This window comes from Dermochelys coriacea, chromosome 17 (assembly GCF_009764565.3).
Source record: "Dermochelys coriacea isolate rDerCor1 chromosome 17, rDerCor1.pri.v4, whole genome shotgun sequence".
NCBI lineage: Eukaryota > Metazoa > Chordata > Testudines > Dermochelyidae > Dermochelys > Dermochelys coriacea.
The window spans coordinates 23919535-23944531 of record NC_050084.1 but is presented as its reverse complement, the minus strand read 5'-3'; the positions used below and the strand labels follow the sequence as shown (position 1 = coordinate 23944531).

Genomic DNA, 24997 nt, shown 5'->3' with positions numbered 1-24997 from the left:
TTGTGGGGAGCACAAGCTGGGGGTGGGGCTCTGGAGGGGGGACATGGGATGTGTGGGGAGCATAGGCTGGGGATGGGGCTCTGGAGGGTGTACGTGGAGTGTGTGGGGAGCACAGGCTGGGGGCGGGGTTCTGGGGAGGATGTGTGGGGAGCACAGTCTCTGGGCATGGCAGGACTCTGGATGGGGAGATGTGCAATTTGTAGGGAGCACAGGCAGGGGACCGGGCTCTGGAGGGGGGATGTGGGATGTGTGGAAAGCACAGGCTGTGGGCAGGGCAGGGATCTGGAGGGGGGGACATGGGATTTGTGGGGAGCACAGGCTGGGGAGGGCTCGGGGGGGGATATGTCAGGAGCACAGGTTCTGGGCACGGTGGGGCTCTGGATGGGGATGTGTGGTCTGTGGGGAGCACAGGCAGGGGGTGGAGCTCGAGGGGAACGTGGGGTGTGTGGGGAGCACAGGCTGGGGGCGGGGATCTGAGAGGGGTGTGGGGAGCACAGGCTGGGGGCAGGCTCTGGGGGAATGTGTGGGGAACACAGGCTCTGGACAGCATGGGGCTGTGGAGGAGGGATGTAGGATGTGTGGGGAGCACAGGCTGGGGGTGGGGCTCTAGGGGGATGTGTGGGGAGCACAGGTTCTGGGCAGGACAGGACTCTTGATGGGGGGACGTGGGGTATGTGGGGAGCACACGCTGGGGGCGGAGCTGTGGGGGGATGTGTGAGGAGAACAGGCTCTGGGCAGGGTGGGGCTCTGGGGGGGATGTGTGGGGAGCACAGGCTGAGGGGGCTCTGGAGTGGGGATGTGGGATGTGTGGGGAGCACTGGCTGGGGGCAGGGCTCTGTGGGGATGTCTGAGGAGCACAGGCTGGGGTCGGGGCTCTGCAGGGGATGTGGGATGTGTGGGCAGCACAGTTTGGGGACAGGGCTCTGGGGGGGATGTGTGGGGAGCACAGGCTCTGGGCAGGGTGGGGCTCTGGAGAGGGGATGTGGGATGTATGGGGAGCACAGGCTGGGGGTGGGGCTCGGGGGGATGTGTGGGAGCACAGTCTCTGGGCAGGGTGGGGCTTTGGAGGGGGATGTAGGGTGTGTGGGGAGCACAGGCTGGGGGCGGAGCTCTGGGGGGGATGTGGGATGTGTGGGGAACACAGGCTGGGGGTGGAGCTCTGGAGAGGGGATGTGGGATGTGTGGGGAGCACAGGCTGGGGGTGGGGCTCTGGGGTGTGTGTGGGGAGCACAGGCTGGGGGTGGGGCTCTGCGGGGGTGTGTGAGGAGCACAGGCTGGGGGTGGGGCTCTGCGGGGGCGTGTGGGGAGCAGAGGCTGGGGGTAGGGCTCTGGGGGTGTGTGGGAAGCACAAGCTGGGGGTGGGGCTCTGGGCAGAGTGGGGCTCTGGGGGGGTTGTGGGGAGCACAGGCTGGGGGCGGGGCTCTGGGGGGATGTGTGGGGAGCAGAGGCTGGGAGCGGAGCTCTGGAGGGGCGATGTGGGATGTGTGGGGAGCACAGGCTCTGGGCAGCATTGGGCTCTGGAGGGGGATGTGGAATGTGTAGGGAGCACAGGCTGGGGGCAGGGCTCTGGGGGGAATGTGGGGTGTGTGGGGAGCACAGGCTGGGGGTGGAGCTCTGGAGTGGGACGTGGGGTTTGTGGGGGGCACAGGCTGGGGGCAGGGCTCTGGGGGTTGTGTGGGGAGCACAGGCTGGGTTCTCAGGGGGGTGTGGGGAGCACAGGGTGGGGGCAGGGCTCTGGGGGGGTGGGGAGCACTGGCTCTGGGCAGTGTTGGGCTCTGGAGGGGGAATGTGGGATGTGTGGGGAGCACAGGCCCAGGGCGGGTAGTTCAAGACCAGTCCTGCAGTTCCCTGGTTCTGGAACCCCCCGATCTATCCCTGCCCCGTCCCCCAAACGAGCTGCTGGGAGGCGGGGGCCCAGGCTCAGCCCGTGGTTGTTCGCCGGGAAATGAGAGACAGCACAGCAGGGTTTGGAGCAGCTGCGGTTTAATGTAGAAAATGACACTAATTTATTAATATTTCACATTGGCAGGAAGATCGCAGCCTGGCCCCCGGTCTGCGGAAGGGGGCTCCCAAGTCACTCTGGGGCACAGCCCCCTTCCAGCACTCTCCCGGCATCCCAGCGCCTGTGCTCACTCCACCCTTCCCCTGTCTGGCACTTCCAGCCCCCAGAGCCACTCTGCTTGTCATGAGAGGAGCTCTGCCCCGTGCTCCAGCTCTCAGGGGCAGCCTATGGGTCTCCACTGAGGAAGCAAATCAGCCATGCCGACGGGGGGCCCTCTTCCCAGAGGTGAACCCTGGAGCTGCCTGGTCTAGTCTGTATAGGTGGGAGCCAGCATCAGGCCACAGAATATGCCCGGTGCCTCGTTGGGTGCCTGTTACAGTGGCTTTGCCCCTTCTCAGGGATGGCAGTCCACGGGAGCTGTAGCCAGCTGATTAATCTGGGCAGCCTTCAGGCTGTTCCTGTTTGCAGTGGTCCAGGTGCAGCTCCCCTGTTCCAGACTCAGCCGGAGCTGGACATGTGCAGCAGCAGGCTCCCAAAGAGGGTGTTTGCCACCACTGGAAGCACCTTTCCTTTCTGCTTTTGCTCAACCTGCCTGGCTCTGCTCCCACCTCCCAAACCGGTTTGCCCAGCTGGGCCACTGACATCCAGTCCCCAGCACTGCCCCTCCCGCAGGTGCCACTGACACAGAAATCACAGGTGCAGCTAAACAAATACAGGCCTGAGAATGGGTCAAAGCAGAAACACAGGGTGTTACCCGGGGTTTTTTCAACCCAAGGTTTCAGGCACTTTACTGGTTTGCCAAAGTCTCACCGTACAAGGGGAGGGGTGGGATGACAGGAAACAGCTCCCTGCTCAGCAGCCCAGCCCCTCAGGATGGGCCATCTGAACCAAGCACTGTCTCTGATGGATGCTAAGAGCAGGCCGGAGCCCTGTGTCCACTCGGAGCATTGGCCAGTGTCTCTCTATAGGTACAGCCACGGGGGCAAACCTCCCAGGGGAGATGCAGCTTGTCCCAGCAAGAGTGCTGTAGCCAATACAGCTTATCCTGGCTCCCTGAGAGAAATAAGCTATACCAGCAAAGGACTTTTTTGCCGGCGTTCCTGCACCTTCTCTGCAGCTTTTGCCAGCACAGAAATGTGGTACAAATCACACCCCTACGTGACACTGTGCTACCAGCAAAAGTTTCTAGTGTAGACCTGGCCAGAGTCACCAAGAGCAAGACAAACCCCTAGAGTGAGACAGAGACACGCACTGAACGACAACCCTGCGAGTCGACAGGCACACAAAGAAACTCAGACACACCCAGAGACAGAGACATAGACAGAAAAGCAGTCACCAAGACATCATGACGCACACCCAGCCTGAGACACTGACAGACACATGGAGACACAAAGGGTCCCTGTTGCAGTTTCACTCTAATAAGGCACTCTCAGACTAAAAGCTCCTGCTTTGACCCCCGGGCAAGGGCCCGACCGAAATGCCAGCACCTGCTGGAGACCTGAGTTCTGGTACTGGAAGGAGGCTAGAGGCCCCCACCCCTCCCTCAGGTGCTGCAGGGGAGGAATGGCAACACCTGGGCCTCGCTGCAGCTTTCCTTCCTCTGCAGGGGCTGGGCTCACTGCTCCCAGGGAGGACCTGCCCTGCCTCAGCGTCTTCTCTCTGTCCCCCTGAAGCATGGTGCTGCCAGAGCAGTCAGGGACTGTTTGTATCTATTCTCCATTTTAACTCGGATTAAAGAACCAGCTGAAATCTCAAGGGAAACAGAGAAGCACCTGCAAACTCTCTTACTACCTTCCACCCCTCACATCGCCCAGTGCACCCCTTCTCCCCCTTCCCCTCCCCCTCCTGGGTGGGCACAGGTGGTGCCAGAGCTGCAAGGGGGCTGGCTGACAACGCTGGAGCTAGCCGTGCCTTGTGGAGATGCCCAGCAGAGCCCTGATGGGCTGCCAGGTCCAAGCCCAGGCTGGCTTCGCTCAGGTGACCTTGAGGAATTCCAAGAGCTCTGTGCTCTGACACAAACAAGCTGCAGTGGCAGATTCTTAGCACTGGGGCATGTGCAGCCGCTCACCAGCTGTACGTGTCAGCCAGGGATGTGCTGAGGGTGTGTCTGAGCAGCCAGCCAACCCTGGCACCATGGAGCTTCTGCTCTCAGGAGGCCGAGCCGCTCTCCCAAGGCCCCAGCCCATGGAAAGGCCACAGTCTTCTCCTTCAGGAAGCTCCTTGCCAGCTTCAGCCTGTGTTCAGCCATCAGGTCCAGGGCCACAGGGGGAGAGCTGGGCTCAGGCAGAGGTAGAAGCAGAGCAGCGGGCTGGATTTGAGCAGGATGGCAGCTCCTTGATTGTCTTCGGTGGGAGGGGTGGCCGAGGCACAGAGCACGCATGGTCCCTATACGTAGTTGCTGGCCGGCACCGACCGAGCAGCAGTGTACTTGGCAGAGTAGGGTTTCTCATTCCGGGGGGGGCAGCTGCAGCAGAGTAGGGCCCCCCCGATGAGCAGGAGAGCGGATGCAGCCCAGCCAATGTACAGGGAGGCCCCCAGCTCTCTTTTCTGCGCCTCAGTGACCATGGGGTTGTAGAAATCCCGGATGATGTTGTTGGCTGACCAGGAGACGGGGATGAGGATCATGATGCCAGCGATGATGAAGATGATTCCAGAGACGATCATGACCTTGGCTTTCGCAGAAGCATCCTCCACGCAGTTGGTGCATTTCCCTCCAATGATGGCCAGGAGGAGCCCCAGCACGGCCAGCACGATGGCGATCACCACCAGGGCGCGAGCCGCCTGCAAGTCCTGGGGCAGCGCCAGCATGGAGTCGTAGACCTTGCACTGCATCTGGCCCGTGCTCTGCACCACACAGTTCATCCACAGCCCCTCCCAGATGATCTGAGCCACCACAATGTTGTTCCCGATGAAGGCCGTCACCCTCCACATGGGCAGCCCACAGCACAGGATGGTGCCCAGCCAGCCAATGACAGAGAGGGCCATGCCCAGCACCTGAAGCCCCATAGAGGCCATAACTCCCTGATCTCTGCCTCACACAAGCCCTGACAGAGCTGACTAGTGTCCTTGGAAGTGGAGATGCAATGCTCCACGGCTGGACCATTTGGAGAAGTTATAAGCCTTTGCAGGGGGTGGAGTTTCATCCCCCTTGCTCCATCCATTTTGCACAGAGAGAATGTGTAAAACCAGTTCCCCAGGATTCCTGGGCTCTGCATTCTCATCACAGCAGTGGTGCTCCAGGGCAGATTACAGAGGGACCAGCTCTCACGCCCTGCCAAGGAGGCTGCTCCCAGGGGCACATAGCTGGGATGCCTTACAGCTCCCACCATTTGTCCTAAATTAGGATTTTTCCCAGCTTTGCTAAAGTCCCATCTGGAAAGAGCCCCCTCCAGGGAATGGGATGGTGGGGGGAGCAGGCTCTGCAGGTGGAGGGGAGGAAGCTTGAAGAGAGGGTCTAAGTGCTGGAGCAGGATTCTGGGCTCTATTCCCAGCTCTGCCACTGACCCACTGTGCGATTTTGGCCATGTCATGTGATCCATCTGTGCCTCAGTTTCTGCCCCCAGTAGAATGGTGCTCCTGGGGGTCACTGCTCTTATAGGGTTGTGCTCTCCACAACTGTCACTTCTGGGCCCCTCCCCGCTATTAGCACAGCCCAATGTTCCCTCTAATTTTTGACGCAAAAAATGACTTCTGTGCAAATTTCTGTGTGCGTGGTGTTTTGCCGTGTGCGCGGGGTTTAGGATCCGTGTGCGTGCACGCCCAGCTTAAGGGAACAGTGGCACCGCCCACTGTGCACTGCTGGGAGCCTGCCACCTCATCCCACCCAACCCCAGTCAACAGAGCACAAGCTGCTGCCCTCGTCTGTACCAAGGCTGGTTGTTGACAGCATCCAAGTGTGAATCAGGCCTCAGGGATGCGGTGTCCCCAGTGCGTCTGAGAGCCCCAAACCGGTCTGAGCTGCTGGCTGCTGCAGAATTGCCAGAGAGGAAGGGCTGGGGCAGATCCCTGTGAACAAGCACTGCGCACAAGAGCTTTCTGTGGACTGTCATTACAGAGCATCCCTTCTTCCCTCCTTCCCAGCTCAGCAGTGTCACACAGCGCTTGCAGCCACCACACTGCCCTGCTGTCCCAATCACTGACTCAGCCCCGAATGCTCCTCACCCTCCCTGCCCAGAGAGAGGTTGGAGATGAACAGACAGACCAGGGTAGGGAGTGGTGCAGACCTGCCTTTTGCCCTCGGGTCTGCAGGCAGCTACCACCCACCCATGGGCCTGAGAAACTACACCACACCATACCTGGCTGAGAAACCTTTGCTATCAGGGCAAAGGCACAGGAGGTCATAGGCCTGGGCCAGGAGGGGTGTTGGGGAGCCCAAGACAAATCTACTTCCCCATCTCACCCCAGGTCACAATGGGCCTATCTCATGGGGTGCGCTCATTGGGAGCACAGCTAGTTACTGCTGACTCACGGCCTTAGCTTGGGCTGGGACACAAGTGGGATCTTATGCTGCTTCCGAAGGGAAATCCACTGCATGGGGAGGGATAGCTCAGTGGTTTGAGCATTGGCCTGCTAAACCCAGGGTTGTGAGCTCAATCCTTGAGGGGGCCATTTAAAGATCTGGGGCAAAAATTGGGGATTGGTCCTGCTTTAAGCAGGGAGTTGGACTAGATGACCTCCTGAGGTCCCTTCCAACCCTGATATTCTATGAGAAGAGACAGCTGGGTCCCAAGCTGCAGAGCCACCAGCTGGCAATGGAGAGGGCACAGGTTCTTGGGGAAATAGAAGACAATGGAGAAATGGTCTCTCTTCCCCTTAAATCTCTATCCAGCTCCAGACAAACCCCTCTAGCTATCTAGGCATTTCTGCACACCCATCGCTGTGGTTTTGAGGCAGCCATGACTGCTGACCAGACCCAGAGAGTGAAAATTGGCAGTTCCTGGGCGAACCCCAGGAACAGGGTCCTGAACCCCTGCTTCTTCCCCTGCTTCTTAGCGGAGAGCAGCGCAACACCATCCCAGGCACACAGCCAGTGGCCACTCATGACAAGTATCTGATCCAGAAATCGCCCCGGGTCCCATGCTTTGGGGGGGCCCCATGCTTCAGGGGGATGCGGGGTCCAGGGCGGACTGGGAGGTTAGCGGGGAGCCTGCAACCCAGACTCAGCCCACCCTGCTCTGCTCCGCCCCACCAGCTCCTGGCGTCACTCGGGGGAGGGGACAGAAGCCAGAAAGAAGCGGGGTGGAGGCTTGGGGGAAGGGGTGGAGCAAGGGTGGGCTGGGGCCAGATCTCTTGCTGTTGTCGGCACCAGGCCCCCCACTAGCCCTCCCTGCTTCCCTGGACCCCGCATCCCCCTGAAGCACGGGGCCACCCAAAGCGCAGTACGCCCACATTGGTGAAGCCGGGCCCACGTTCCTAAAGATCGGTGGAGCACGGGCACCACGGGCCTGTATAACTCGTTGCCTATGCTAGCGACTCAGGTGCAGGGGCAGCAGGCACAGACTATTGAGAGGAATTCTTATAAGCAGAGCAAGAGCATTTCACCCTCTTTGGTAGCCTAGCAGAAAATTCACAACGGTGTAAGCCCAGAGATCATGAGTTCTAATACCTGGTCATCTACTGACGGCTGTTAATATTGTGGGCATTTCACAACCTGTATTCTGCACTGTACTGCTGCCTTGGGGGTAACTGTCACTTACCTCTTTAATGGATAAGGTACCTGAGAGAAGGTCACTTCAGACACAACTCGGAACAGAACCCAGGCCTCTAACACAACAGACCACGGCACATTCATTTTGCGACTCAGAAGCTCTGTACCAGTCAGTACAGGAGTTTCTGTTACCCATATTAGCCCAGTCTGGCTCTGTGTCAACCCCTCATGACTAGATAACATCAAGAGGTTTATAAATGCAACTGCTTCCATGCTAAGATAGCTGGTTCTTCAGCTCAAGCAATAAAGGCTCCTGCTTGTACATGCAGACAGTTAGGGGGTCAGTCAGCCAGATGACCCAGACAAAGGCAATGCTGCAACTGACTATGTGGTCTGTGCCATGTACTGCATGCTTGGTAATAACATGGGAGGATGCCATGCTTGTAAAACTAACCTAGCTCTTTCTTAAGAGAGCTATTTACAGAGCTGCTGCAACTAGCACTCTAGCCATGTGCATGCAGACAAGTTCCATGCAGGCAGCTACACTTGCTGTAGCCAGGAGACCACTGTGGGCACCCACTGGCTCACATATTTGCTAGCATCATGCGTCTCTGGTCCATCAGGTGCTCCTGTAAGTGAGGTGGAACTTGGGTTGTAGAACTGAAAGTTAGACATTCAAACCCTGTGGATATCCCATATAGTGGTGAAAAATATGCACACAGAAACCTGAAGAAATTGTTGGATTAGTGTAACATTTCTGTACTTAGAAGTGAATTTGGATGTTGCCTTAATACATGCTTTGCTGTTGCATTGTTAGTGTTTGTATTGTGGTTAATGGGAGCTGTCCTTCAAGAATAGGGTGGGGCACTTTATTGTAGACTGTGTTTGAGAATGACAGCAGTGTGTGGGAGATTTTACCTGTTTGACCGGAAAGGGGAGATCGGGCCTGTGTGAGCTCCAAAAAGGTCAGAACTTACCTTTCCTGAAAATAGTCTCATTCATAAAGATAGAAAAGGAGTACTTGTGGCACCTTAGAGACTAACAAATTTATTTGAGCATAAGCTTTCGTGAGCTACAGCTCACTTCATCGGATGCATTCGGTGGAAAATACTGTATTTTCCACCGAATGCATCCGATGAAGTGAGCTGTAGCTCACGAAAGCTTATGCTCAAATAAATTTGTTAGTCTCTAAGGTGCCACAAGTCCTCCTTTTCTTTTTGCGAATACAGACTAACACGGCTGCTACTCTGAAACCTATCGTTATGCAATTCATGAAGATAGGTGCTCATGGGGGACTGATGGCCTCAGGACATTGCTAATGAGCTACGGAGCCTGTCTGAATCCTGCCCTGCTCAGCGATGTTAAACGTTGTTCCAATGTAATGGATGTTCGGTGGCCTCCACGTGAGGTGAGTTTGGTGAATCCTAGTTCCTGCCCCTAGACCACAAACTCACTATTTTAAACCAGGGGTGGGAGTCTCAAGGGGGACACAGGTGCTTAACTGCTACTCTCCAAACACTTCTCTGTCAGAGAGTCAAACCCATACTGACCCTGAACCAGAACTGAACTGAAAAAACGGGGGTTCCCCATTAAAATAAAAGGTTTGCATTTGTAACACCGACAGACCCCAGGATCGAACGTGGGGCCTCTGGAGCTCAGTGCATGAGCAACTACCCTGTGAGCTAAAAGCCACCTGGCCCTTAGCTAAGGCTGTGGCTGGCTAATTAATCTCTCTCTCGGTGCCACTAGAGAGGCCAGAGCACCACACCCAGAAGGGGTGTGGGGTACATATTTTTTAGCTCAATATTTTTAAAAAACATGACTTCTTTCACTATAAAACAAGACAACAAAACAGGAGGGGCGGAAACTCCTAAGAGTGAGGGGCCACTGGTGCCCAAACTGTGGTCCCCTTCCCCCAAGGTCCTGGCCTCATGCCTCCCCTCCCCCCCCAAGACCCTACCCCCTGCTTGCTCCTCTCTGCCCCCTCTCCCCCATCACTCCCTCTTATGGACAGTAAAAAGTGGGAGGGCACTTTTAAAAGTGACGGGGCCATGGCCCCACCAACAAAATACCACATTGGCACGTGGTCATTATCCGAAAGAGATGCCACAATCTGAGGAGGAGAATGAGAACATGCGAGCAGACAGGGAGGGGAAGCTGCACCACATGAGCAGCCAGGGCCCCGTGGTCTCTGAGATTCCCCTCTTGGGAGAGAAGAGGTGAGACGCTCCCTGGTCTCAGAAGTAACAATAACTCTTCAAGCCCAAGGGAACCGTAATGGCTTCCCAACCAGGCCTCCCCCACCAACCCCTGGGCAGCTCCTCCTGCCAGCTGCCCCACTGGAGGCCCCAAACTCAAATGTATTTTCTCCCCTCCCCCGAGGACCAATGTGGTAGAGCAAAGGCTAGAAGATGTTCACTCAAACAAGTTGCTTGTAAAAAATAGTCCTGTTTATTTGAGGACACAAAAACACTAGGAAAACTCATGGAAAGCTAAAGTTAAACAATCAATAAATGTTTAAAAATCAAAATAGTTTCCATTTTAAATTTCAAGTCTCTTTTTTTTAAATTTACTTCCACTAAGATTGAAATTTGATTTGCGCCAGTAACTGAACTGGGGTGTATGGGTGTGGGTGCGTGTCTTGAATCACAACTAAATCCAAATACACTGAATGCAACTGAACCTGACAGTGAACTGAACCCAAATCAATACCGGTTCCAGTCCCTGAGGCCTGGATCTACACATCTAAATCTCCTGGAGGGACTCAGCATGCCTACCGGCTAGCTTAGGCAACACAGCTTGCTGGGTTTTGTGACTCCCGTTCTTAGGCGCCCCATGCACTGAGTGGGAGCCTGGGTGCCCAACTCAGTATTGTGAATACCAGCAAGCAGCAGGGTGCCCAAAAGTTAGGTGCTGCAGTGCGAAGAGCTGCAGCGTCTATGTCCCCCTAGACTGTTAGCTCTTTGGGGCAGGGGCGATCTCTGTGTGTTTCTACAGTGCCTGACACAATGAGGCCCTGACTTCAGCTGGTCCTCTAGCATGAGCTCATACAGCAGGGACCAAAAGCATCTTCCCCGCAGTACATGTGAAGAGCAGCCAACACTGTATATGCTGCCAAAGCAGGGTATTGCAAACGTCAGAAGACAGGCCAAAAACACATTTTTAATCTCAGGATTTTGTGGGGCTGCATCATGATTTTCTTTTTAAGAAGGCAAAATTACAACAAACATTCACATACTCCATTGTCCATGACTTATTCCTTAGTCAGGATCAGGTTAATGTTTAAAGAACCTGGCTAAAAATTCTGGCTTGCTGGCTGCAGTGCCCTCTTCTTCTGAGTACACTAAAAAGGGTGTCCAAATTTCTAAATACCTTTCTTCTTTTCAGTGCTTCTCTTGTTTACATGCTGGGTGTGAAAGCTTTTCCTTTATAAGGACTGTCCATATGTTACTTTACCCCAATTCCATAGGAGGAGAAGTCATTTTTTTCCAATAACGTGCATTACAAAATCTTGCAGCTAACAATAAAAAAGAATTAATGTGTCGTTCTGTTCAAAATGTAGTTCCTTTACTGGAGCATTAAGTCAGCAGTTCCAGGGATCTCTAGGAAGCATATTGTCATAAGTTGAATCTCTTTAATAATTTCCTCCCAAAACCTTCTAATTCTGGGACACAACCACCACATGTGCAAGTATGTCCCCCCTTCCCCACAAGCCCTCCAGCACAGCGCCTCCCTAATAGCAAAAATAGGATGGATCTGAACTGGAGTCAGATGCCATCTTCACCGTACTCTATAAACTGAGTTATGATTTTTGGGCATAGTGATGAAAAAACGACGGCGCTTGTTAAAAACAATGATGCTATAGACAGCCACACAGGCCAGAATCCTTGGCCTAACTCAGGCCTAAGCCTTTGAACATGTCAAACAGCAAGTGCAGTTTCTGTGTCACACTGAGGATGTAGGATGAATAACAGCAAACTAGCCAGGCTGAACCACAAACTCTTGCAAGGTTGTGAAGTAACTTCCTGTTTTACCTCCTCTTCTATTTTAGATGCTTTATGCTGAAAGAATCATAGACTCATAGAAGATCAGGGTTGGAAGAGACCTCAGGAGGTCATCTAGTCCAACCCCCTGCTCAAAAAAGGACCAACCTTGTACTAGAGCTTTAGTAGATCAAACTATGTATTGGATACACCGGGGTGCTGGAACAATTTTTATAGTGGGGATGCTGATGACGGAAACCATGGAAACCACGTATTTGGTGTTTGTTATTATGACTTCATGACAGGGGGTGCGGCAGCCCCCCCTTGCACCAGCCCAGCACCACTGGGATACGCTATTATATCTATAGGCTAGGAATGAAGGTGTTCTGGTGCCCTGCCACCCAGTGGAATTTGCAGCCCTGAGCTAGGCACCCACAGCTGGACCCACAAGGGGAATTAGGTGCCCAACTGCCACTTTAGGTGCCTAAACCCAATTTTTAGATCCTCAAAATCCTGGTTGCCTAACCCTTTAGGTACCTGAAACCCCCAGGATCTAGATCCACAAATGCCAAATCCCGGACTTAGGCTCCGCTGGGATCCACAAAGCTCCTGCTCACCCGCTAGGCTATGATCTCCCTAAGTGCCTATGTGTCTGCCTCTGGACACATGCACTGTTTGGATGCCTCTCTCCTGCCCAAGCCCCAGCATGATCCACAGAGCAGGAGAAGAGGGGCACTCCTCCACACATCGCATCCACAGAGCCCGTCCCACAGACATGCCTGCCGAATCAGGTCCCATGCAGACTCCGAATGGAGGAGTCCTGCAGACTCTAGGCCATGCCCAATTTATAACTTTTAGCCCAGTGGTTAGAGCCCTCGCCTGGGATGTGGGAGACTCAGGTTCAATTCCCCCCTCTGCCATGGGGGAGAAAGGATTTGAACAGGGGTCTCCCACCTCCCAAAAGAGTGCTGTAATCACTGACCTATGGGATGTTATGATGGGGACGGGGGAAGGGTCCCTCAATCTTTTCTGTGGAAGCTGTTCCACTTTGCATAAATACAGACAGTCATAGGGCCAGAGAGAGACTGAGCCTATAGCCTGGTGGCCATGGAGCCTCCTTGGGAGGTGGAAGGCCCAGGTATAGTCCCCTTGCTCCAATGACTCTTCAATTATTTATCCAAACTGGAGCAGCTTCACCAGCAGACTAGCCCATAGCGCTGTGGTTAGCACCCGCTCCTGGGAGTTCTGTTCAAATCCTCTCTCTCCTCTGGCAGAGGGGGACTTGAACCAGGGTCTCCCACATCCCAGCTGAGTGCTCTAGCCACTGGGTGAAAAGTTACCAGGCGGGTGGCTCTTCCTCCAGCTCTTTCTTGTGGAGCAAGGCAGGCGCCTAACTCATTCTGGCAAGGAATGACTGAGGGAACGTCTACACTGCAATAAAAGCCCCACGGTATGACCACGGCTGACTCGGGCCCGCAGGGCTTGGTCTCCGCTATAAAATAGCAGTAGAGCGGTGCGGGCTCTGGCTGGAGACCAGGTTCTGAAGCCCTGTGTGGGGGAGGGTCTTGGAGCTCGGGCTCCAGCCTGAGTCCCAATGTCTCCACTGCAATTTTTAGCCCTGCAACCCAAGCCCCATGACCCCAAGTCAGCTGACCTGGCCTTTGAAACTAGGTGCTGCAAGTGTTTTTTTTACAGCCTAGACCAGGGGTCGGCAACCTATGGCACATGTGCCAAGGACGGCACGCAAGCCGATGTTTAACGGCAAGCTGCTGCCTGTCAGTCCCAGTCACCGGCCCCGCTCAGCCCACTGCCGAACCCAGGCCGGGCCCCCGGCAGGCAGCAGGGTGCCATTAAAAATCCTGCCCTCCCCAGCCCGCTCTTCTCCATCCCCCCGCCCTCCCCGCAGGGGCAGTGTGAAGAAGCTTGGTCCTGCTGGGTGCTGCTGCAGGGCAGGCAAGGTCCCCCGCCTCTTCCCCGCCATGCTGGGTGCCTGCCCCTCCTCCTCTCCCCACTCCCCCGCCTCTTCCCCGCCATGCTGGGTGCCTGCCCCTCCTCCTCTCCCCACTCCCCCGCCTCTTCCCCGCCATGCTGGGTGCCTGCCCCTCCTCCTCTCCCCCCGCCATGCTGGGTGCCTGCCCCTCCTCCTCTCCCTCTTCCCCCGCCATGCTGGGTGCCTGCCCCTCCTCCTCTCCCTCTTCCCCTGCCATGCTGGGTGCCTGCCCCTCCTCCTCTCCCCACTCCCCCGCCACGCTGGGTGCCTGCCCCTCCTCCTCTCCCCACTCCCCCGCCATGCTGGGTGCCTGCCCCACCTCCTCTCCCACCCTGCTGCTGATCAGCTGATGGCCCTTGCGCAGGAGAGGGAGAAGCGGAGCCGCATCCGGGGAGGAGGCGGAGAAGAGGCGCGGATGGGGCCTTGGGGAAGGGGGGTGGAATCAGGGCATATCCCCTCCAGCCCCCTGCCGTGAGCCACTCTAGGCAAGGAGCTGGGAGCACCCCCACGATCCCAGCCCACCCTCCCACCCTCTGCCCTGACCCTTACATCCCCCCCACCCCCCAGCTCCCTGCCCTGAGCCCTGCACTCCCCACACACCCCACCCCTCTGCCCTGATCCCTGCACCTTACATCTCCCCATACACCCCAGCCCCCTGCCATGAGCCCTGCTCACACACAGCCAGCCCTCTGCCCTGACCCCTGCACCCCCACACACACCCCAGCCTCCTGCCCTGACCCCTGCACCCCCCCACAACCCCAGCCCTGACTCCAGTACCCCCCCACATACCCAGCCCCCCCATGCCCTGACTCCTGCACCCCCCACACATACCCAGCCCCCTCACACCCCATGTCCTGATTCTTGCACCCCTCACATTCCCACCCCCACCCTGAGCACCAAACAGGAGCTCCTACACCCTCCCACATTCCCACCTGCACCCCTCACACCAAATTGGAACTGCTCAGGTAAGCACTCCACACCCAAACCTCTTGCCCCAACCCTGAGCCCCCTCCCTCATTCTAGCTCCTGGCCAGACCCCGCATCACAACCCTGTGCTCAGTGCACTCCCACCCTCAGAGAGAGAGGAAGAGAAGGGGCTACAACCAGGGAGAAGGTAGGTACCCACTCCATGTGGGCAGGGCCGGGATCCCAGACCGGCAGCGGGCTAAGCGGGGCCAGCAGCCGGGACCCTGGCTGGCAGGAGCTGGCGGACTGAACCCCAGACCAGCAGCAGGCTGAGTGGCAGCGGGCTGAGTGGCAGCAGGCTGAGCCGCTCAGCCCACAGCCAGTCTGGGGTCCCGGCCGCCGGTCCTGCTCAGCCCGCTGCCAGTCTGGGGTTCTGGCTGCCTGCCCCTTGCCAGCTGGGGTCCCGGCCGCAGGCCCTGCTCAGCCCGCTGCTGGCCTAGGTGAACGGAACCCCAGGCTGGCAGAGGGCTGAGCGGGCCGGTGGCGTAAGATCAGCATTTTAATCTAATTTTAAATGAAGCTTCTTAAACATTTTGAAAACCTTGTTTACTTTACATACGACAATAGTTTAGTTATATAATATATAGACTTATAGAGAGAGACCTTCTAAAAACGTTAAAATGTATGACTGGCACGCAAAACCTTCAATGAAAGTGAATAAATGAAGACTCGGCAGACCACTTCTGAAAGATTGCCAACCCCTGGCCTAGATGTACCCTTAGACACCTACGCTACCAGACTCCAGCAGAGGGGTTCCTGGCTGTGGATCACAAGTAGAGATAGGCGCCTCCCTGAAGCTTGGACTTAGGTACCAAACTCCGCGGGAGGGGCAGGGCTTAGGAAATATCCATCTCGTCACCATCTCTCATTGGCTAACACTGGCAGCTCCCCACCCAGTGTGATGGCTTTGGTGACTCACATTCTGAGGTGCCTCTTGCTCCTCGTGCCTTGTAGAGGGAGCCTAGGTGCCTAACCCAGGCTTTGTGGGTAACAGTGGTTTGTTCCTGTGATCTTCTAAATGCCAAATTGCTGAGTGTTGCAACATCCCCATCCCTTTGGGAATCCGGGCCTGGTACCTAACTCCCAGCTGTGAAGGCCGCTAGGTGGCAGGATACCTAAATGTCAGGCATTACAATACCTGTGTGGATCTAGGCCTTGAAGAGCTTAGAGTGAGAAGGAGAGCTACAGGAAGCAGGCTGGCTCCTGGGGCTCCCCCACCTCAGCAGATGGGCTGTAAGGCTGGGGAAGAGGCCCAGGAGCAAGAGGGTCAAGCAAAGAAGCTGTGACCTGTGCTGAGCTGCTTTATTTGGGGGGTTACTTGTCAGTTTACCCCATAAACCCTGTGCAGACCCTGGCACACACACCAGCTATCTACAAGAAAGAGAACTCATTTTTAACAAAACTACATCTCATAAGGTATTGATTTTGCATTAAAAGAGTTGACACAGCCCTGTGTCATGCTGAAGTCCACAGTGCACCAACCAAAATGGTGCCAGGCCACAAGTCCTGATCAGCTGTATGACTGGCAGCTGCACCGAGAGCCCGTTGCATATGGTGCTCCTACTAACCTTATTACCAAGGTTCAGGGAATAATCCGGGACTGGTACAGAGATGCATACAACTGTTTTGTGCTATTTCATTAATTGCTCTCTCCTGTTGGTGATGACCAAGCAAATGAGTCAAATTATTTGACATTGCTGCAGGATAGAGCCATCCAGGAGTGTGAGGAGACTTTCCAGAAAGACTGACTTCAAAATGGACGTGTCTGCAGACAGCAAAGAGTGTTAATGAAAAGAACATGGAGTTGCACAGAGCTGGCCAAAGAACTTCACCACAAAGGGGCCCATGGAAGGTAACTTGCAAAAGAAGGTTGGAGTCATGAAGGGTTGGTCAAAGGAGCTCACCACAGAGGGGCCAACGGAAGGTAACTTGCGGAAACGGGTTACTGACTGGAGATGAGCCAGTGGGAATTCAGCCGATCGCCCGATGTGTAGGATACAAACTAATATGGCACAAGATATTTTGCACAGGAACAGGAATTATCCAGAGACAAAGTTGCAAGAAGCCATAAAGGAGAATGAGGAGAGGGGACAAAATTCATCTTCTGGTTTGACATTTCAAACTTTCCCCAGAAGCATGAATGAAAACCCTTTCAGGGAAGGGGTTAGAATGGGGGAAGGGGTGGGAAGAGGTGGGGCAGGGGCGGGGCCTCATGGAAGGGGTGGAGTGGGGGCAGGGCCAGGGCCAGGGCAGCGGGTTGGGGTTGGTCAGTGTTGCGGCCCTCGGGCCAACGTACTAGTCCTCATGTGGCCCTCGTGGTCCTTTGAGTTTGAGACCCCTGGCCTAACCCCAGAGGCACCTCACTTTCTGCTGGTAGGCATGGGCAAAGATGCCTAAATCCTGATACCACCCCACAGCTAACAAGCTGCTTTGAGCCCTTGCTCATGCGACGCATCAACTGGCTGCTCAGACGAGACATTCCCCACCCGTCTCCACAGCAGGACCTGATCCGGTGTTCTCAGACCATGCCTACAGGATCAGGTCCTGCACAAAACAGTCAGGGGCAGGCAAGCTGGGCATTCTTCAGGCTCACATGTGTTCACCCGCTCCCAGGACAGCCAGTAGCCCAGCAATTTAGGGCACACCCCGTTTAAATCCTTCCTCTTCCTGATTTGGAGCAGAGACTTGAACCTGACTCTCCCACATGCCAAGTGAGTGCGCTAACCACTGGGCAACAGAGTCACTCTCTCGCCAGGGAGAGCTGAATTCATGTCCTTGCTCAAAATCAGGCAAAGGAGGGACTGCCAGCCTGAGAACCCTAATAAAAAACAGGCCTCTGGCCTGACAGGCTGGGATCTGTGGGAGCTAGGTACCCAATTACCTTTATGAATCTGAGAGCTAAACCCTGCCCCAGTCGTCAGCATTTCCTATCAGCTTTCTTAAGCAGCCTCCCACACCGCATGCTGGCTTCTGAGAACCTGTCTTAAATCCCTGGTTCTCTCCATGCACTGTACAATGGAGCCATTCGCTTAAATCAGGGCTCAGAATTCCACTAGGCAGCAGGACGCCTAAGGATTCGATGTGGCAATGCCGTAAGTTCCTTTCTGAATGTGACCCCTCTGTTTTTTAAAGTCCTGTCTGGAGAGACCACTGCAAAATTCAGGAAAAGAATAAGAATCCCACTGTCCTAACACCTTGAGTGACTCACCTGAATGAACTCTGATCTAACTCAAGAACCAGTCATTGCAACAGTGAAGCTAAGCTGGAAAACCCACATTCATACCAGTTCCAACTTTTATTCATGTGATGACTCGGTCATGTTAGGCTAAATGCTTCTCAGAAAGTCTTTACCTTTATTAAAACCCTCTGAATGACTCAAATGTATGTGTACTTGTATTTCACTAACAAGTTTAGTCTTAGTTATTTACAAGTCATGCTGATTCATTAAGTCAGTTGAGAGTGTTAGGGCAAGAGAAACTCATCACTCTAGCTCAGCCTAATAATGATGTAATTGAAAGCTGGGCTTCATTACAGCAAAAGTTACTTTGTGAAATCCTGAGTGTTTAAAAGAGGTCAACGTAGAAATTGCACAGCTTTAAAGAGAATTAGACAAAAAGAGGAAGACACTTTGAATTGGCTTGTAAACTAAAGATTTTCCCACTATTGCTGTGAGTAATTCATCTTTTTATAAAGAAACAAACAAGAAAAATTACAAAAAATAAATAAATAAAAATTATTTGACCACTATTTGACCACTTTGGTTAAAGTGGCATAAGAACCTTCAGCGCTGGTGAACTTCCTGGGAAACTAAAACAGCTTCAAAATTATTACATGCATATTACAGTTTGGGTTTAGCGTATGATAGTCTTGTGCATGTATAAGTGGCAAAGTATGGCTCTGAGTCATGGGCATGATCATTCTGAATTGAAAACTGATATTCTTTGATAACTAAGTAATTTGTCTAAAATTCTAAATCCCGCTGTAGAATTGTTTGGTGGAACTGACAAGAGCAATTCCATAATTCCACTGGGATATAATCTTGATGAGAAGTAAATAAGGAGCTGTAATTAAGAATCCATAATTCTGTGCTGGAACCACAATCACTTGCACTAGACTAGTACTGAACTAGGATAAACGTTACCTTTGTAACAAGGTTGTGATAAGACCTTAAATGCATTAAACTGATTTATCATCTCTTGATAATTGTAACTTCTCATGTTAAATTCCATTTTCACATCATAAACATTATCAGCCAACCATCTGTATTCTGCTTTCTGTAATTTCTCATTAGCCAACACAACTTTTAAAGCAAATAAGCCTCAAAGATTTATATAAATTCTCCAGCTTGTACTTTAGCTAAGGAACACAGATCCAAGGAACAGTGAGAAACCTAGTAGAGGGAACTGGCTAGTTAAACCATCTCACCAATGTGCATTACATATGCCCATACACTCTGTCTCTCAGTAGCGAAGAGGGCCACTGGCATGTGTGCTCCAGCTGTATCGGCGCTCCAGCACGGACCATTGTGGTTGGCGTGGGCCCCTGGCCTGGAGCATTCTAGTGCCACAGGAACACCCTCCCCTCCCCCCCACTCCGGTACTGTCCTGCATCTAGCAGTCAGAGGCCTCCCTTGCTTTGCAGCGTGGCCCTTGTGCAGGATCCCCAGGAGAGTTCTGAGCAGCAGGGAAAGTTTTCTTCCCAACATCCCTCTCAGTACAGCAAACCTTCCCCTACAGAGGCAGCTCGAGGGGCCCTCTGGGGAAGCGGGCGCTGGCCTCCTGGTGTTGCACAGCACAAGTTGCAGGGCTCCGGGGAGGGGCCCCGGCTCACATACACACACCCTAGTGCAAGATGGCAGACAGGGAGTCTGTTGTTCTTTGTATCCTACCCCTCCTGCTCTTGTAACCAAGACAGGAGCTGCCATTCATGCTAAGAGCTGATTTACCTGCTGTTGAAGAAGGGCCCTCATGAAATACCCAACAACAGAGCGTCTGTGTTCTGGACGGGAGAGGCTCTAGCAGCCCAGCTCCTGAAACACAATCAGACAGGAAGTGTTTACAGCCCCTGCCCAGAGGCACGTTTTCCAATCCTTTAATAATTCTCGTGGCTCTTCCCTGGACCCTTTCCAATGTACCAACATTCTTCCTGCATTGTGGGCACCAGCACTGGACACAAGATCCAACAGCGGTGGCACCACTGCCAGATACAGAAGTAAAATAACCTCTCAACTCCTAATCAAGATTCCCCTGCCTTAGCCCTTTTGGCCACAACATCACACTGAGAGCTCATGTTCAGCAGATTATCACCACAACCCCCACACGCTTTTCAGAATCGCTGCTCCCACGACACAGCCCCCATCCTGTAGGTATGGTCTGCTTTCTTTGTTCCTCCATGGATAACTTTTACACTGGGCTGTATTAAAACACATATTGTTTGTTTGCATCCAGTTTACCAACAGATCCAGACCTCTCTGTATCACTGACCTCTTCATTATTGACCACTCCCCCAATCGTGTCATCTGCAAACTTTATTAATGATGACTTTCTGTTCTCTTCCAGGTCATTGCTGAAAATCTTAAATAGCTCCGGTTCCAAGGTTCCCTGTGGAAGCCCACTAGAAACACACCTGCTCAATGGTGATTCCCCATTTACAATTACTTTTTTCAACCAACAGGTTTCAGAGTAGCAGCCGTGTTAGTCTGTATTCGCAAAAAGAAAAAGAGTACTTGTGGCACCTTAGAGACTAACAAATTTATTTGAGCATAAGCTTTCGTGAGCTACAGCTCACTTCATCGGATGCATCCGATGAGGAGAGCTGTAGCTCACGAAAGCTTATGCTCAAATAAATTTGTTAGTCTCTAAGGTGCCACAAGTACTCTTTTTCAACCAACAGTTAGGCAGCTTTTAATCTCTTTAATGTGTGTCATGTTAATTTTATATTCTTCTAATTTAATACTCAAAATGGCATGCTGTACCATGTCAAATGCCGTACAGAAGTCTCAGTCTATTACATCAATACTATTCCTTTTATCAACCAAACTTGTAATCTCATCAAGAGAAGATATCAGATTAGTCTGACTCGACCTATTTTCCATAAACCTGTGCTGATGGACATGAACTATATTACCCTCCTTTAATTCTCTGTGAACCAAGTCCTGTATCAGTCAAGCCATTATTTTGCCTGAGCTCAATGTCAGACTGAGGGGCCCATAGTTAGGGGGAAACCACTCTAGCAGCTCGGGGGAAGGGGCTCCGATCCCCAGACCTACTTCCGTCCCCTTTACACCACAGTGACAGGAGCATAGCCCTTCTCAAGCCGTGCCATGGTGCAACTCCTGTGGGATGGGAGTCATGTGGCACGGCCCTGCTGCTCGCAAACATTGTGATTCATGGCTCCTGAGCCCCTGTTGCCTGGGATCATGTGAAGTCAGGAGCAGATTCTTCCCAGGCTGTTTATCCCAGTGCTTTGCCCTCTGGGGGACTGGGAGGGGGACAGGGGAACAGACCCCAACCGGAGGTGACTGTAATCTGACTGTTCTGACCTTCCTCTAACCACTGCATCCAGCCCATCCCAGCGCGCTGTTGTTGCATATCCTCTGGCTAATGCGAAGCCGGGCCCAGCCTACCCCTCCCCATTGCACATGAGGAGTCAGGAAGGTAGGCCTTCCCTCTCAGCCACATTCGTGGTGGCAGCTCCCAAAGGGCTCCTTGATTCTGGGCTAGATTCACAAGGAGACTCTGCTCCGCATTGCAGCACTTAATGTCTAGGCACCCTGCGCCCACTGGAATTCGAAGAACCGAGGTAGGCACCCAGCTTGCTATACACTGCATGGGAAAGTGAGCCACTATGAAAGGGATTCACAAAAGCTGAGTGAGGAGCTGCCTAAGTGAGCCAGCACTCCATCCGTCGTGGGGAGTTAGGCAGCTGTGAGTCTAGCACCTGAACCAGGTCAGACTTTTTTCATGAAAAACTAGGGAGGCAGCATTCCCCCTTCCCCTCATTCCGTGTCACAGCATTTACCCAGAATACAGGAAACCCAAGTTCAAATCCCCACACAGTCTGATTGGGAGCAGCTCACCTATCTCCCCAGGGAGTGCCTGAACCGCCAGGCACAGCAACCTCTTAATCGGTGTGGCTGGAGCTGTTTCACCGTGTTTAAAATACTTACATATTCACTGGACCAAAAAGAGAGAGTGAGCATGATTCTGTAGCTCAGTGCTTGGGGTGGGGAGCCCTGAGTTTACTTGCACTGAGTTCTCCCATGTCCTGTGAGAATGCTCTAACCACAGGCCTCTTGGGTCTAAGGGGACCCAACCATCTCCTCTTTGGCTGTTTCACATGGGGCCTGGCAGGCAGCCTGCGGGATTGGGTTTGGCAGGCCTGATAAACAGGGGAATGCCTGGCTTGAGGATCTAGATGCCGAGCAGACAGCCTCTGGCAGAGATGTAAGGGGCTGTACTAGGGGAGACCTAGACACCTGCAGATCAGGTGGCAGCTGTTTGTGGATCTGAATTTTGGACTTCGGTGCCTAAAGTGGCAGTTACCTGCCTAAATCCCTTCGTGAATCTAGCTCTCTGCCTCCATTATCTCATTCTCCTCCTTTCCCTTCAGGCCCTAACTGACTTGATGTCCGTCTTTCCCCATATAACAATTATACTAATGAATTAATGCCAACACCTTCCATCCCAGGATCTCTGGGTGCTTTCCAGACATGCATGAATTTGCCTTCCCACCTCCCCTTTGGGGTTGATCACTATCCTCAGTCCCAGGCACTCAGGCCCCATGACAATGTGAACAGTATAAAATCCTAGAGACAGAGGAAATTAAAGTGAGTTCAAGGAACTGGTGCAATTCCCACTCACGTCAAGGGACAGTTGTGGAGCGGAGCTGGGTCTGACCAAGTGTATCGGGGAGCGATGCAGAGACAAAGATGCCTGCGTGTAGACACCCATTTTGAACATCTTGCCCAGTGACTTTTAGGCTTCTCTGTCCTTCCCATGAGTGGGTTTGACACAGCTTCCCACTGCCCATCACAGGGCCCTAGGCAGAAGGGCTCCGTGGGATAGCGCCAGATAAATACTGTTGGTCAACTGCAGGTAACAACAGCCAGAAAACAAGCTGTCTCCCCGCTCGCCCAGGCCTGCCGGTGACGGGGCCAGCTGTGCAGCTAAGCAACACAACCCCAAACAGGACGGAGCCAACAAACGTGGCAAAGAGCAATTCAGGAGTTTGGGGACAGGGGACTGCAACAGCAATATGAGGGGGAGTTCCAGACAGGACAGCCAGCCCCTCCCTATCCCCCCATGGGGCACCAAGGGCCCAGTTGGGACAGCCAGCCCCCCCAATCCCCCATGGGGCACCAAAGTCCCAGAAAGGACAGCCAGCCCCTTCCTAGCCCCCCCATGGGGCACCAAGGGCCCAGACAGGACAGCCAGCTCCTCCCTAGCCCCCCGTGGGGAACCGAGGTCTCAGACGGGACAGCCAGCCCCTTCCTAGCCCTCCATGGGGCACCGAGGGCCCAGACGGGCACCCCAGCCGGCCCCTCCCTAGCCCTCCATGGGGCTCCGAGGGCCCAGAAGGGCACCCCAGCCGGCCCCTCCCTAGCCCCCCATGGGGCACCGAGGGCCCAGACGGGCACCCCAGCCGGCCCCTCCCTAGCCCCCCATGGGGCTCCGAGGGCCCAGACGGGCACCCCAGCCGGCCCCTCCCTAGCCCCCCATGGGGCACCGAGGGCCCAGAAGGGCACCCCAGCCGGCCCCTCCCTAGCCCCCCATGGGGCTCCGAGGGCCCAGACGGGCACCCCAGCCGGCCCCTCCCTAGCCCCCCATGGGGCTCCGAGGGCCCAGACGGGCACCCCAGCCGGCCCCTCCCTAGCCCCCCATGGGGCACCGAGGGCCCAGAAGGGCACCCCAGCCGGCCCCTCCCTAGCCCCCCATGGGGCTCCGAGGGCCCAGACGGGCACCCCAGCCGGCCAGTCTGGGAGCCCCCGGGGGCAGGTCGCGCTCCGGTCACTCACCGGGACCTGGGTCCGCGGCTAGCGGCCGAGCGCTCCGTGCGGCTGCTGCGGGCTTAGGGGCTCCCGGCTGCAGGTGCGGCTGGGAGGGGAGCGGCCTCCGCGGCCGGGATTGGGCGCCCAGGGGAGGCGGGGAGGAGCGGGCAGGGGCGCCAGCCGGGACCCCGGCCCGGTGTGAGCGGGGCTGGCCGGGGGTGCGGGAACTGGTCCGCGGCGCCGGGGATGCGGGGGGCAGGGCGGGGGCCGGGCGTGCAGTGCGGGGGGGTGGCGTGGGCCGATAGTCGCTCCCGTGCGTGGCCCTGACTCACGGGGACATAGGTCCCGGTATCGGGACTCCCGCACCCGAGAGCAGCCGCTTCCTTCCCGGCAGTTTGTGTGGCGCTGCGGGGAAGTCCCTCCGGGATCTCGGCTGGGCCAGGCAGCCTCAAGCCTCCCCGCACGGCCCTGGAGAGTTCGGCCAGGCTGCGGCCATTCCCCCGCTCGCTGCCTCCCCCAGCGCTGGGCTCCCAGGATCCACGTGCTAAGGGTGCCAACCCGCCAGGATTGTCCTGGAGTTGACAGGAATTAAAGATTATGTCATGTAATGAACCCCCAGGAATACATCCAATCAAAATTGGCAACACTACCCCCTGCTCCCCGCAATCTCCCACTACACCCTCCTCCCCCCAGAGAGGAGTCAAACTCTGGAACAGACTTCCCAGCTGGGTCCTGGAATCCTACCCACTGGAGGTTTTTAAGAAGCCAAATAGCTGCCAGGCATGTCTCGGGATCCCTTCCAGCTCTACCTTTCTGGGATTTGGTCCAGGTGGCCTGAGCCACCTTTCCCCTGCAGCCCCTCTGGGGTACATGAGCACATGGCTGTCAGCCTCAAGACACCAAAAAACATGACTCGGGGCCCTCAGATCATGCTTTTAGTCTGTCTTTTGACTCCTTTCCTCCCCTGTAGTCCTCTGCCAGCATGTGCATTTAAGAATTGCAGGTTGAAAAGACAATCTTTAATGCCCACAAAACACATCACTCCCTGGCTGCGCATGCAGGACTCCACTTACCCTCACTACTGTGAAACCATAAAATCATTTGCTTTTCTTCTTCTCATTTTAATAACTATATTGACAGATAAATGACTCTGCAGTTACAATACATAGAATCATAGGACTGGAAGGGACCTCGAGAGGTCATCTAGTCCAGTCCCCTGCACTCATGGCAGGACTAAGTATTATTTCGAGACCATCCCTGACAGGTGTTAGTCTAACCTGTTCTTAAAAACCTCCAATGATGGAGATTCCGCAACCTCCCCTGGCAATTTATTCCAGTTCTTAACCACCCTGATAGAAAGTTTTTCCTAGTGTCCAACCTAAACCTCCCTTGCTGCAATTTAAGCCCATTGCTTCTTGTC

At 54.5% G+C, this 24997-nt stretch overlaps 2 protein-coding genes across 3 annotated transcripts in view; both read right to left on the bottom strand.

The window, feature by feature from the left end:
* The window catches only part of LOC119844745 (claudin-4-like), a 34182-nt gene extending 10416 nt beyond the window's left edge, over positions 1 to 23766 (bottom strand). The window contains exons 1-2 of one of the 2 annotated variants that reach the window (XM_038376055.2): positions 23605 to 23766; positions 19534 to 19617 (exon numbers count right to left, since the gene is read on the bottom strand). The gene's annotated coding sequence lies outside the window, so the exon portion shown is untranslated. The remainder of the gene's footprint in view (positions 1 to 19533; positions 19618 to 23604) is intronic. The other variant, XM_038376056.2, reaches the window with a different exon arrangement.
* On the bottom strand, positions 1976 to 5335 carry LOC119844746 (claudin-4-like). Its single transcript, XM_043499418.1, has one exon. The coding sequence runs from the start codon at positions 5015 to 5017 to the stop codon at positions 4388 to 4390; it is 630 nt and encodes a 209-aa protein (XP_043355353.1). The 5' UTR covers positions 5018 to 5335; the 3' UTR covers positions 1976 to 4387.
* Positions 23767 to 24997: the final 1231 nt, after the last annotated feature.

Excerpts from the sequence above, each read along its gene's own strand:
- LOC119844746 (XM_043499418.1), bottom strand. The coding sequence starts at position 5,017 with ATGGCCTCTATGGGGCTTCAGGTGCTGGGCATGGCCCTCTCTGTCATT.